General features: G+C 54.5%; 1 protein-coding gene across 1 annotated transcript in view; it reads left to right on the top strand.

The window, feature by feature from the left end:
* The window catches only part of PLG (plasminogen), a gene marked incomplete at both ends in the record, with an annotated part of 43,273 nt that overhangs the window by 2,301 nt on the left and 27,364 nt on the right, over positions 1 to 13,608 (top strand). Inside the window, 4 exons of the mRNA XM_081094584.1 lie at positions 2,229 to 2,364; positions 6,665 to 6,771; positions 9,653 to 9,767; positions 12,058 to 12,197. Coding sequence (XP_080950710.1) covers positions 2,229 to 2,364; positions 6,665 to 6,771; positions 9,653 to 9,767; positions 12,058 to 12,197 — 498 coding nt within the window. The remainder of the gene's footprint in view (positions 1 to 2,228; positions 2,365 to 6,664; positions 6,772 to 9,652; positions 9,768 to 12,057; positions 12,198 to 13,608) is intronic.

The following is a 13,608-nucleotide window of genomic DNA, read 5'->3' as shown; positions in this document are numbered from 1 at the left end:
TTTTTGAACAAAACAGAAAACAAATGTATTTTGGGATAGCTCTTCGGGACATTTGTTCCTTAGGCGAATCTGAGCAGCTCTGTGCTATGAAACATAATAGCATAACACAATTCAAGGCACCTTAATCAAAGGGTGATATAAACAGAAAGTTTCTTGTTTGGATATCACTTTCTGTTTTTTAATTTTTTTTTTTTTTATTGATTTTCAAAGAGAGGAAAGGAGAGGGAGAGATAGAAGCATCAATGATGAGAGAGAATCATGGATCGGCTGCCTCCTGCACGCCCCACCCTGGCGATCAAGCCTACAACCCGGGCCTGTGCCCTGACGGGGAATCGAACTGTGACCCCCTGGTTCATAGGTCCACGCTCAACCCCTGAGCCACGCTGGCCGGGCTGGACAGCACTTTCTAAGAACTCTTACAACAGTTTAACCCTTTCTAGGATATGCTTTATAGAGTTAACTTTAAAAAGAATCACACGCCAATCTACAGAGTTCACCAAAGACCAACTCTCAGAAAAGAGAGCTCAGAGTGGGGGGAAATGCCCGACGATGACATGGACCCCGGCCTACAATCCTGCTTCTCCATGACCTTCTCGTCGTTCTCACGTGCTTTGCGTGTCACACTGAAATCACGCCAGCCCCTTCCTGTCCAGGGTCCTCCTTGCAGCCTGGAGTGCCCTGAGCTGGGGAAGGGTGGGGGGTGGGGGTTGGAGGACGGGGCGGGGGCTCTGACTCCTGCATTGAGTGCCTCACTGTGCTGTGCGTGCGTTCAGGGTCTGGGGTGCTGGGGGGGGGGGGCGGGGTGGTGGGGTGCGTGGAGCGGGGCTTGCTGAGGGGTCTGCCTCCTGCTGACCTTCCGGTGGAGTTTCCATCAGCACCGCGCCTGCTCCGAACGGCTCCTCTTTGGAAAGTTTCGTGACTGCTCCGCCCTCCACAAACCCTCCTTCTAACCGAGCTCCTGAAAAGACTCGCAGGTCCCTCCGCAGTCCCTCCGCCTGGCTTAGGTCCCCGCCCCCCTCTTCCCCAAAGCGGCCAAGGTCCCACGTTGCCCAATCCCATTTAGACAAACTTTAGGAAACTCTGCTCTCTGTATTTTATTAACCTCTTTGGCCTCTCGCCCTGTGAACATCGCTAGTGCTCCATCCCCAAAGGACGGAGGCCATCTCCCGCTGGAACAGAGCTGCTAAGGCAGGCCAGGCGGGAGCAGGGACCCTCTGCAGCCGGGCTCAGGCACCCTCGGCCGCAGTCACAAAGGGCAGAGCAACCTCCAGACAGCTTCTTCGCCTTAGATTTCATCTCACAGAAAATTCAGGACCAGTATTTGTCTGCTTTTTTACAATTCCCTGCAGAAGGCCAGGTACCTGTCATCATCATGGAAGAACTTATTCCTCTTTCATTGAAAGTGGGTGTCCCTGGACTGAGCCCAGCGTGAAAATGACCTCGATTGCAGGGCAGGTCCTATTCCTGCTCAACATCAGCAAGTCACCAGGAATGCACCTCGCGGCGGAGCCACTCAGGGAGTGCCTGCCGCGTCCGTGTAAGGGACGGTGTGACCACCAGGGCTCAGACGGTCGGAGACCAAGTCACCGCTCCGCGCTCTTCCCGGACCCGGAGTGAACGGGCCACCGGTGGTCGCTAGTGTTCTGTCGCGTCACGGCCATCCACAGCAAGCAGACCAAGTTCATTCCTATTTAAGGCTTCACACCCACTAACGTAGCAACTCAGGAGTTGTTAACTAGTTCTAATACATGAACCTACCCATCCAACTGATCTCTGAACAGAGTGCGGTCTGTGAATGGCACTGTTTTCCTGACTAAACATTGTTCTTCGTGGCCGTCTGTTCTGCTTCCGATAAAACAGCACGTTTTATTTGGTGGAGGCAGAGCAGATAGATTATACAAAGTCACCATCATCAAACAGTGGTGTCGATTCATTTTTGTTGTTGTTAATCCTCACCCGAGGATATTTTCCCCCATTGATTTATAGAGAGAGTGGAAGGGAGCGGGAGAGACAGGAAGAGAAACATCGATGTGAGAGAGACATATTGACTGGTTGCCTCCCGCGTGAGCCCTGACTGGGGCTGGGGATTGAGCCTGCAACTGAGGTACATGCCCTTGACCAGAATCAAACCCGTGACCCTTCAGTCCAAGGGCCGATCCTCTAACCACTGAGCGACCGGCTAGGCTGGTGTTCATTAACTCGATCCTGCTTTTCCCTCCCACGTGTAGGTCACGGAGACCCCCTGGACAGCTACGTAAACACGCAGGGGGCCTCGCTGATTACTTTCACCAGGAAGCAGCTGGCCGCAGGGAGCATCGCCGAATGTGCCGTGAAATGCGAGGAAGAAACCACATTCATTTGCAGGTATTTTTGGTGTCCTGGCACCTGGGCAGACATCTTGCCATTTGAGAGACTCTTATTTTGACATCAGGAACTCTGCTCATGGACGCGACAAGGACAGGATGTAAGAGGGGTTTCATGGGATCGGAGTTTGGAACCTGTATTTGCTCCCTGTACCGGAATCCACACAATAGTGTCTTGATACACTTATTAGCGTCCCTTTTAGAAAAATGTCCCCAGAGGACCTTATTTATTTGTACATGTGACACGAGCAGCTACCATTAAAGCTCTGTGTTTAACACCGTTATCACTAAGCATTTACTGAGGATCACGTGTGGAGGAGGTGGTGTTCGGGACCCCAAGGAGCAGAGAAGCATTGAGGGCGTGACCAGCGTCTGAGCGATACAGCACTGTGTGTGCTAGGTCTTTGTGTGGGTACACGCTCCAGCCCTGCCTTTTGTGGCTCTGGTGTGGTGCAGTCACAGAAACTGGATATAATGCAAATTTAAATTAAAAAAAATACAGCCTAGGTGAGGAATTGGTAAGTGACGCAATCAATATGTGCTCTATATTCAGAGGAGAGATCAGTTCCTAAGGGCTGATCAGCTGGGCAGGCCTCAGGGAGGAGGTGTGAGCTGAGCTGGGCTTTGAGGGGTAAGTGGGAGCTGGGGAAATACTGATGAGGCCTGAGGCCTTCTAGGCAGAGGGCGTGGCCTGGCCTGGCCCCTGGGAGACGGACCAAAGGCTCGTGCAGGAGATGGGGCTGGACAGGTAGCTGGGGAGGCTTTGAACGCCAGGTCAAGGGGGAGAGAATACAGAGGTGTAGGTCAAGGGGAATCACAGTGCTGGGGTCCAACCCCAGCGGGTCCAGGGGTCCCCAAAGGTGTGGACGGAGTCGGCAAAGAAGGAAGGACACGGAGGCAGCGTTCAGTTGATCAGCATGGTTGGGTTCTCTTGCCTGGTTCTATTGCCAGGTTCTGTAGGTTCTCCAGCCAGGTTCTGTAGGTTCTCCAGCCAGGTTCTGTAGGTTCTCCAGCCAGGTTCTGTCCAGGTTCTATTGCCAGGTTCTGTAGGTTCTCCAGCCAGGTTCTGTAGCCAGGTTCTGTCCAAGATCTTTTGCCATGTTCTCTCGCTAGGTTCTGTCTCTAGGTTCTGTGGCCAGTTTCTGTCCAGGATCTTTTGCCATGTTCTCTCCAGTGAAGTTCTTCTATCTCTAGGTTCTGTGTCTAGGTTCTGTGTCTAGGTTCTGTGTCCTGTTGTCTTGTTACATCTGTATTTATACCAGGTGATTCCAATCCTATCAATCTCTATTCCAAAGGTTAGGGCGTTTCTTATCTCCATTCCAGGGAGTAAAGATTATGTAGTTTAAGCATGATTGTTAATAGTTAAAGTGATTAATTACCCGCCTGGCACTTAGTTAAGGGGTTTTATTCCCTCCCTAACTTCAGGGGAAAATCCCTACCTGGGGAAACAACCTTTCTCAGAGAGGTGACCTTGGTTAAAACACATAGTGCCAAGAAGGTGAGCAAACATATTAAGAACAGTATGCCATATATGCCAGGTCCCTTGAAACAGCAAGGATGGACCGGCTCCCGGCATCACAGGAGTCATGTAGACCATTTTGGAAATAAATTCAAGGCCACCAGAATCACTTCTTTCCAACACAAAAGCAAATATTCTGGGACTTCATTAAGAACATGAGTGAGGAAAAGTAGAGCGGTCACCACAGAAAGAGACGATGTGGAGGACCAGGAGGGAGGAGGGAGGGAGAGAGGATGTGGAGGACCAGGAGGGAGGAGGGAGGGAGAGAGGATGTGGAGGACCAGGAGGGAGGAGGGAGGAGGGAGGGAGAGAGGATGTGGAGGGCCAGGAGGGAGGAGGGAGGGAGAGAGGATGTGGAGGGCCAGGAGGGAGGAGGGAGGGAGAGAGGATGTGGAGGACCAGGAGGGAGGAGGGAGGGAGAGGCGATGTGGAGGACCAGGAGGGAGGAGGGAGGGAGAGAGGATGTGGAGGGCCAGGAGGGAGGAGGGAGGGAGAAAGGATGTGGAGGGCCAGGAGGGAGGAGGGAGGGAGAGAGGATGTGGAGGACCAGGAGGGAGGAGGGAGGGAGAGAGGATGTGGAGGACCAGGAGGGAGGAGGGAGGGAGAGGCGATGTGGAGGACCAGGAGGGAGGAGGGAGGGAGAGGCGAGGTGGAGGACCAGGAGGGAGGAGGGAGGGAGAGAGGATGTGGAGGACCAGGAGGGAGGAGGGAGGGAGAGGCGATGTGGAGGACCAGGAGGGAGGAGGGAGGGAGAGAGGATGTGGAGGGCCAGGAGGGAGGAGGGAGGGAGAGGCGATGTGGAGGACCAGGAGGGAGGAGGGAGGGAGAGAGGATGTGGAGGACCAGGAGGGAGGAGGGAGGGAGAGGCGATGTGGAGGACCAGGAGGGAGGAGGGAGGGAGAGAGGATGTGGAGGGCCAGGAGGGAGGAGGGAGGGAGAGGCGATGTGGAGGACCAGGAGGGAGGAGGGAGGGAGAGAGGATGTGGAGGGCCAGGAGGGAGGAGGGAGGGAGAGGCGATGTGGAGGACCAGGAGGGAGGAGGGAGGGAGAGAGGATGTGGAGGACCAGGAGGGAGGAGGGAGGGAGAGAGGATGTGGAGGACCAGGAGGGAGGAGGGAGGGAGAGGCGAGGTGGAGGACCAGGAGGGAGGAGGGAGGGAGACAGGATGTGGAGGACCAGGAGGGAGGAGGGAGGGAGAGAGGATGTGGAGGACCAGGAGGGAGGAGGGAGGGAGACAGGATGTGGAGGACCAGGAGGGAGGAGGGAGGGAGAGAGGATGTGGAGGGCCAGGAGGGAGGAGGGAGGGAGAGAGGATGTGGAGGACCAGGAGGGAGGAGGGAGGGAGAGAGGATGTGGAGGACCAGGAGGGAGGAGGGAGGGAGAGGCGAGGTGGAGGACCAGGAGGGAGGAGGGAGGGAGACAGGATGTGGAGGACCAGGAGGGAGGAGGGAGGGAGAGAGGATGTGGAGGACCAGGAGGGAGGAGGGAGGGAGAGGCGATGTGGAGGACCAGGAGGGAGGAGGGAGGGAGAGAGGATGTGGAGGACCAGGAGGGAGGAGGGAGGGAGAGAGGATGTGGAGGACCAGGAGGGAGGAGGGAGGGAGAGGCGAGGTGGAGGACCAGGAGGGAGGAGGGAGGGAGAGAGGATGTGGAGGACCAGGAGGGAGGAGGGAGGGAGAGAGGATGTGGAGGACCAGGAGGGAGGAGGGAGGGAGAGAGGATGTGGAGGACCAGGAGGGAGGAGGGAGGGAGAGAGGATGTGGAGGACCAGGAGGGAGGAGGGAGGGAGAGAGGATGTGGAGGACCAGGAGGGAGGAGGGAGGGAGAGGCGATGTGGAGGACCAGGAGGGAGGAGGGAGGGAGAGAGCGATGTGGAGGACCAGGAGGGAGGAGGGAGGGAGAGACGAGGTGGAGGACCAGGAGGGAGGAGGGAGGGAGAGAGGATGTGGAGGGACCAGGAGGGAGGAGGGAGGGAGAGAGGATGTGGAGGACCAGGAGGGAGGAGGGAGGGAGAGACGATGTGGAGGGCCAGGAGGGAGGAGGGAGGGAGAGAGGATGTGGAGGACCAGGAGGGAGGAGGGAGGGAGAGAGGATGTGGAGGGCCAGGAGGGAGGAGGGAGGGAGAGGCGAGGTGGAGGGCCAGGAGGGAGGAGGGAGGGAGAGGATGTGGAGGGCCAGGAGGGAGGAGGGAGGGAGAGAGGATGTGGAGGACCAGGAGGGAGGAGGGAGGGAGAGAGGATGTGGAGGGCCAGGAGGGAGGAGGGAGGGAGAGGCGAGGTGGAGGGCCAGGAGGGAGGAGGGAGGGAGAGGCGAGGTGGAGGGCCCGGAGGGAGGAGGGAGGGAGAGAGGATGTGGAGGGCCAGGAGGGAGGAGGGAGGGAGAGAGGATGTGGAGGGCCAGGAGGGAGGAGGGAGGGAGAGAGGATGTGGAGGACCAGGAGGGAGGAGGGAGGGAGAGACGAGGTGGAGGACCAGGAGGGAGGAGGGAGGGAGAGAGGATGTGGAGGGCCAGGAGGGAGGAGGGAGGGAGAGAGGATGTGGAGGACCAGGAGGGAGGAGGGAGGGAGAGGCGAGGTGGAGGGCCAGGAGGGAGAAGGGAGGGAGAAGGATGCGATCACCATGGCAGAGTCATGGACACTGGGCCACACGGAATTGAAAAGAACAGCTCAGAGCTCCTGGAGCCACCAAGGGACACGCTTACCTTTAGAGTCTCCTACTTACCAGCGAAAGACGGCTCTCCTCCACTGACCCGCCCTTCTGCTGTGTCCGATTCTCTCCCGCAGGTCCTTCCAGTATCACAGCAAAGAGCAGCACTGCGTGGTCATGGGGGACAACAGCAAGACCGCCCCGGTCCTTCGGATGAGAGACGTGGTTTTATATGAAAAGAGAAGTGCGCACCATGCTTTCTTTTCCTCCTTCTCCTGTTCGTCTACTTCTTCCCCTCCCCCGTCTCGCCCCTCCCCCTCCTTCCCTTCCCTTTCCTGCCCCTCCATCCTGCCCCTCCCCCCTCCTTCCCTTCCCCTCCTGCCCCTCTTTCCTGTTTTCCATTGCATTCTAGGAAGAGTAGAAGGGAGGAATGAGGGCGGGGGGGGGGGGGGTGGGGGGGGAGAGAGAGATTAATTGGTTGCCTTCCATATGCACCCCAAATGGGGATCGAACTCACAACCTAGGCATGTGCCCTGACCAGGAATAGAACCTGCAACCTTTCTGGTGCCCAGGACGATGCTCCAACCACTGAGCCACCTGGCCGCGGCAGTTTCTCTTTAATTCTTGAGATTCAAGTGCAGATGAGATCTACAATTTATCTGGTGAAGTTAGTAGTTTTTATAAATATTGAGCCAAGGATGAGACACACAGCATTCCCTACTATCCACCAGATTAAAGAAAGGGGGGCCTGGTGAGTGTCCCCCCTGCAAAACGCTGCCGTGTGCACATCCCTGTAAATGGTTAACCAGAGGGGACCTGGGGCGACCGCCGCCTGAGTGCGCATCGCTGCGGTTGCCTGTTTTCCAGGCGATGGCAGGAGCCAAAGGTTAGACAAACGCTGGCAGGTACAGACAAACAAGGAGAGGCGAAAGGTCAAAAGTCAGTCCTTCCCGGTGCTTGTCTCTTTACTGTGCAATATCGACCTGGGCTGAATCACCCCCTGGCGCTTTTCTGGGAAGAGCTGCTGTCACCCTTCCATCTGCCGCTTGCCGCCATGGCCGCTGCCACCACTTGGGTCTAAGCCGCCGTCATCACTGGCTGGGCCACTGGGCGGGCTGGGCGGTGACATCCCTGCTTCAAGGCCGTTGTGCCCCTCGAACAACATCCAAATGCCCCCGAGGGCTCCAGGGCCCCGCGTCATTGAAGCCCACCCTGCCGGCCGGGCTCGAACGCGTGCCCCTGCGCCTGCACCATGCGGGCACACCCCTGCCGCCCACCCTCTCCGTCCCGCCCTGGCCAGTCCCTTCTCATCTCCCAGGTCTCAGCTCAAGCCCCACCTCCTTTCAAAGCCTCTCCTTGACCTCGGGGCCTCTGAAGGGCCTTGTGTTTACACTTAAAAAATATTATTTTATTGATTTCAGAGAGGAAGGGAGAGGGAGAAAGAGAATAGAAACATCAGTGATGAGAGAGAATCACGAATCGGCTGCCTCCTGCACACCCCACACTGGGCTTGTGCCCACAGCCCGGGATGTGCCCTGACCGGGAATCGAACCTTGACCTCCTGGTTCATAGGTTGACACTCAACCACTGGGCCACGCCGGCCGGGCGCATGTACACTTTTGATAAGTCTACTGTAGGTAGATGTCTCCGTGAAGACCTACGTGTAATCTGTATACAGACAGTTGGGTTAAATCACTCGTCTGCGATAGGTGTGTGAGAAATACTTCCCACAGACAGCCAGTCAATTAGCTTTAAAGCTGGTTTACAAGGGGGAATCATGAGAGATGACACAAAGGGATTGAAGACACACGATTTCACGGGCACGTTTTGGGTGGAGGCTCTTTGTCCTGGAACATGGGCCAGCGATAGGGGTGACCCGGCGTGTTTCTGGCATAAATGACTCTCTAAGGCAGCGGTTCTCAACCTGTAGGTTGCGACCCCTTTGGGGGTCGAACGACCCTTTCACAGGGGTCACCTAAGACCATTGGAAAACACATATATAATTACATATTGTTTTTGTGAATAATCACTATGCTTTATGTTCAATTTGTAACAATGAAATTGGGGGTCACCACAACATGAGGAACTGTATGAAAGGGTCGCAGCATTAGGAAGGTTGAGAACCGCTGCTCTAAGGGCCTTGTCTACCATAACCAGCTTCCTTCTCTTTGAAGCAGAGCTGGGTCCGGGGCATCCACTCATCAGTCTGACTGTCGGACACCTTTGTATCGTTATGATCTCCCCCCACACATATAGTCACCGTATGCGTGGGTTGCACTCAGTGGATTTGATAGCAATTTTGAAAACGATTCAACTCTCTCAAGTCCTTAAAAGCATTCAGCTTCGTTAAAGAGAAGCCTTTTTTTTCTCACTCATTTCTCAGTTTAGAAGATTGTAATGCCTATGTATGGTGCCGGCCAGTTTAGATAACCTTTGATCAAATACAGCTGCATTAAAAGTTTTGACAATACAGACATTGGACTCTCGGAAAGCATATAACCCAACTGGTGGGACCAGAAGGGGGCAGACACACTGGAAAGTGGCCTGCCAGCCACGGGTGCCCACCCGGAGCCACGAGGGACACGGGTGGGCACCTGGCGGTGTGCTTAACAACAGGATGGAGCCCTGCCCTGGGAGTCGGGGAGGTGGTGGCCGTGGCAACCCTTTAAAGTAGACCCCACTTTCTAACGTGTTAGAAACTTTTCATATTTAAACTGCCGGGAGCCTCAGGACAGTCAGGGCGCTCTCCAGGCCCCTGAAAAGCGCACTGCCCCCCCAGCCTGGAAGCCCTCTTCCCGTCCCCCTCTCGCGCTCACACGCTGTTTATTGTCTGTCATACCGGTCACCAAGGGCTGCGTCCTTGATCGCTTGCTGTTGCGGCGCCCTGACTCCACTGTTCCCCACTCCGTGTGCCCCCAGCACCCAGCATGGCGCCTGGCACACAGACGGGCTGTCGCTTTGAATAAACCTGTGGAAGCACCAAACAGCTTTGCTAGCGGCACCTCTCCCAGAGCCATGAAAGGTGACCTTGGGTGGCAGGACCACCGTGTCCTTTCGCTGCACGGGACGCAGGGCTCGGCGTGACCTCCCTTGCGAAGGGACTGACCGCCGTGCGGTCTTCTCAGTCTATCTTTCAGAGTGCAAGACCGGGAACGGAAGGCGCTACCGGGGGACGGTGTCCCAGACGAGAAACGGGGTTGCCTGTCAGAAGTGGCGCGACAGCTCTCCACACGTCCCCATGTAAGGCTGTCTCTCTCCGCTGTGCTCACCTGCTGCACTTAGAGCGACGGCATTCCCTCCAAGCCCCCAGGATAGGTGCCCGCACAGGCACAGAGGACCTACTGATCTGAGGCAGATGGTTCCACTAGTGATAGCCCCCCCAGGGCATGCTTGTGCCCCATCCACTCCGCACACATGCTTTTCTGGAAGCCCTAGCTCACAGAAGGATGCCTGGTAAGAACAGAACTACCAAACCACGGGTTCTAGGCTGAGTCTGAGAGACCAGAGATGGCCACGATTAGGATGCAATTAGCTGAAAACTAACGTATCAAATTAGAACTCTCACCTCAGCATTGTGGAGTGAAAGAGGAAATGAAATATAAACGAGCAATGGATTCTCCCACAAGTCGCCTATTTCGTTTAGTGTCATTCTCACTGTACATTTCCCAGGGAACATCAGGCGGCACGAAGTTCTTGGTGACAAAGCTCATCCAGTCGGAGCTGGTGTCTATGGCCCCACCCCGTTCCCAACAAATTGCCTTGACTGCCTCCCGTGAGATGAGCAGACCTCATATTCCTGGGACATGAAGGCTTATGGGGGAAAAGCAATGGAACCAAATGGCTAAATCATAGGCTGTCAGGGGCCTTGGAGCTAGTCTAGGCCCATGGTCGGCAAACTGCGGCTTGCTAGCCACATGTGGCTCTTTGGCCCCTTGAGTGTGGCTCTTCCACAAAATACCATGTGCGGGCGTGCACGTACAGTGCGATTGAAACTTCGTGGCCCATGCGCCGAAGTCGGTATTTTGTGGAAGAGCCACACTCAAGGGGCCAAAGAGTTGCATGTGGCTCGCGAGCCACGGCTTGCCAACCACTGGTCTAGGCCAAGCATGTCAAACTCAAAGGCTAACACAGGCCAAATAAACAAGGTTTAAGTTTATGTGGGCCTCAAACAAACACAAGCTTCAATTTTCATAGAAATGTAGGTTTCTTTCAAAAGGTATAGTATAAAATAGAACAAGAGCAATGATAAAATTCATGTTTTCTTCCATACCGTTATATTGGCTGGGCCGCAAAAATATTTGTTGTGGGCCACATGCGGCCCATGGGCCACATGCCTCATTTATTGGGCCCGTGTTTGCCTTTGCGTTTGACATGCTTGGTCTAGGCCAGTGGTCGGCAAACTCATTAGTCAACAGAGTCAAATATCAACAGTACAACGATTGAAATTTCTTTTGAGAGCCAAAGTTTTTAAACTTAAACTATATAGGTAGGGACATTGTTATTAACTTAATTAGGGTACAGTGGGGCCTTGCCTTACGAGTGTCCCGACTAACAAGTTTTTTGAGATACCAGCTGTCTCTCCGTCGATTTTTTGCATTGAGTTGATAGAGTAATTTGAGTTAACGAGCTCCTGAACAAGTTCGGTTTCGGAATGAATTAAACTCGTAAGTCAAGGCCCCACTGTACTCCTAAGGCTTAGGAAGAGCCACATTCAAGGGGCCAAAGAGCCGCATGTGGCTCGCGAGCCGCAGTTGGCCGACCAGGGGTCTCGGCCATCTCTCCTCTGGGAGATGAGGAAACAGGCTCGGCCTGCCAAAAGCAGGCGCGTAGGAGGGTCCCAAACAAAGCCTGACTTTTAGGCCCCAGGTCTCAGGCTTTGGATAACCTGTTATCTCCGCACGGCAACTCATCTCGAGTTGAAAGTTAGCTCCACTCCCCGACGCCCCACTCCCCCTAAATCTGGCTGCATTTCAGAGAGAACCCGGCCTGGGGGGTCTGACGGATCTGACTTAATTCTCGAGATGCTCCTCATTAACTGTTCCGACTAAGGCAAGGTCTGTTTGGTTTTCACTGCTGCGTCTCAGTCGTCTCATGTGTCAGTAGGGCTAACATCACCATCCTGGTGGGGTTTTCATTAGGGCTACACGAGAGGATGTAGACAGAGTGTAGTGTCACCCGGAGCCTGGTGTTCACTACCATCGTTTTCACAGAGAGAGGCACTGACAGAAGCAGGCATTTGGGATGCACGAGAAGCCGGCAGGCTGGAGGCCTTGCTCCCGCCACCTGTGCAGACAAACAGTGTGGTCCTCCTGAGACGTGACTGTGCAAGTAGGAATAACGGGAATGTTAGCGCCTGGGCAGAAACAGCCCAGCAACAGAGACGGTGGCAATCGGACACCACAGACCCTTGGGCTCTGGGATGGCAGGGCCTTGACCTCCGGATGGGAACCGGAGGCTCCTCAGTCTGCGTGGCTGGTCACGTGCTGACGTTTAGGAGGCAATCAGAGTGATTCCTTCCCGTCCCGCCCAGGTACTCACCCATGAGCCACCCGTTGGAGGGGCTGGAGGAAAACTACTGCCGGAACCCCGACAACGACCCGGAGGGGCCCTGGTGTTACACCACCGACCTGGCCACCAGATACGACTACTGCACCATCCCTGAATGTGAAGGTCAGGAGCTGCCGCAGACACCCTCCCGTCTGCCTTCCCCGCACGGCAATGTGCTGTAAAGCGATTTCCCACAGGGAGCATGTGACCGACCCCTTAGCGCCGTGTTTGACACGGCTGAGTCATGCAGGAATCTCATGGAAAGGGTCAACATTTGCTCAGACCCCCTAGTATTGACCTGAATTATTTTTATTAAAATGTTCCTTCAATGTGTACAAATATTTAAAAAAAAAAACTAGATGTAAACTCTAGACACAAACTTCCTATGCTTAAAGCTCAGCACACAGTAGAAAGACAAAAACAGATTTGGGGTAACATAGTTGGAATAAAACCGCAAAATCAATACAATTCAAAGAAATGGTAGTAATGTGGAGGCTTTGTTGTTGCACTGAAGCTAAGCTAAGAACCATTTTTAAACCAGCGAATCGTTATTTTAATGAACCAACCAATTGGACAGCACGTCCCAGCAGTCAATGCTAAAAATTACAAACATCCTACTGAAAAACAGTTCTTCATTTCACATTTCCTGCTCCACTGAGTGGTGCGAGGGGGATAGGGGACAGGGGATTGCGCAGCCACCTGGCGGTGTTCCCACCTGTGGCGGCTCAGGTCCCCATCACTTTACCCACCTCCACTCTGGGGACTCTTTATTTGTACACGGTGCTATGAGGTCATTTGTCCCTTAGTTGACATGAACACATCATTTTTCTATCAGGTCTGACTCTTTTTTTTCCTTATTACTCCATAAAACTTAAAGTCACATTGACCCTGCTGGGCCATGTCATTTCAAGAATTCTAAATCAAAGCTCCTGTTTGTAAACAATGTGAGAAAGCGGAGAACAGACAGGCGTGCTTCTCACGCGTACAGAAAGAGAGCTGCTGTGGCTGGCGGTGAGCACTGCCCCCAGCGAGTCAGGAGCTCGACAGACCCCAGCGCTCGGATCCTGGGAGGATCCGTCTCCCAGCAATCGGGTAATGACACAGACGCGTTTAAAGATCCTCCTGGAAAAGGAGACCCCACTTTTAAAAGTCCCAGCAGAGAACTGACAGGCTCCGAGAATCTGTGTCCCCCCCCACCCAAGGGCCACTGCATCCCAGCTCGAGGACATGCCTTCATGGAATTTCTGAAATTGGTCGTGACTATAATAGTCGAGGGGGTCTTGACCAAAATATGCTCATTTTACCATTTGAAAGAAAGAGTGGCATTTTAGGTTGTATTAGAAAATTGAGTCTTTGGTGCCGATTTTATTACCAAGTGACTATCGGATAGCACATAGGAACAAGGGGCTAGTGACTGTGGGACAGCACGGATGAGCAGGGGTTAGTGACGGTGGGACAGCACGGATGAGCAGGGGTTAGTGACTGTGGGACAGCACGGATGAGCAGGGGTTAGTGACCATTAGACAGCACGTAT

This window comes from Myotis nattereri, assembly GCF_964212035.1.
Source record: "Myotis nattereri genome assembly, chromosome: 6".
Classification (NCBI taxonomy): Eukaryota; Metazoa; Chordata; class Mammalia; order Chiroptera; family Vespertilionidae; genus Myotis; species Myotis nattereri.
Note: the sequence above shows the minus strand (reverse complement) of the source record. Positions and strands in the feature narration are given on the sequence as shown.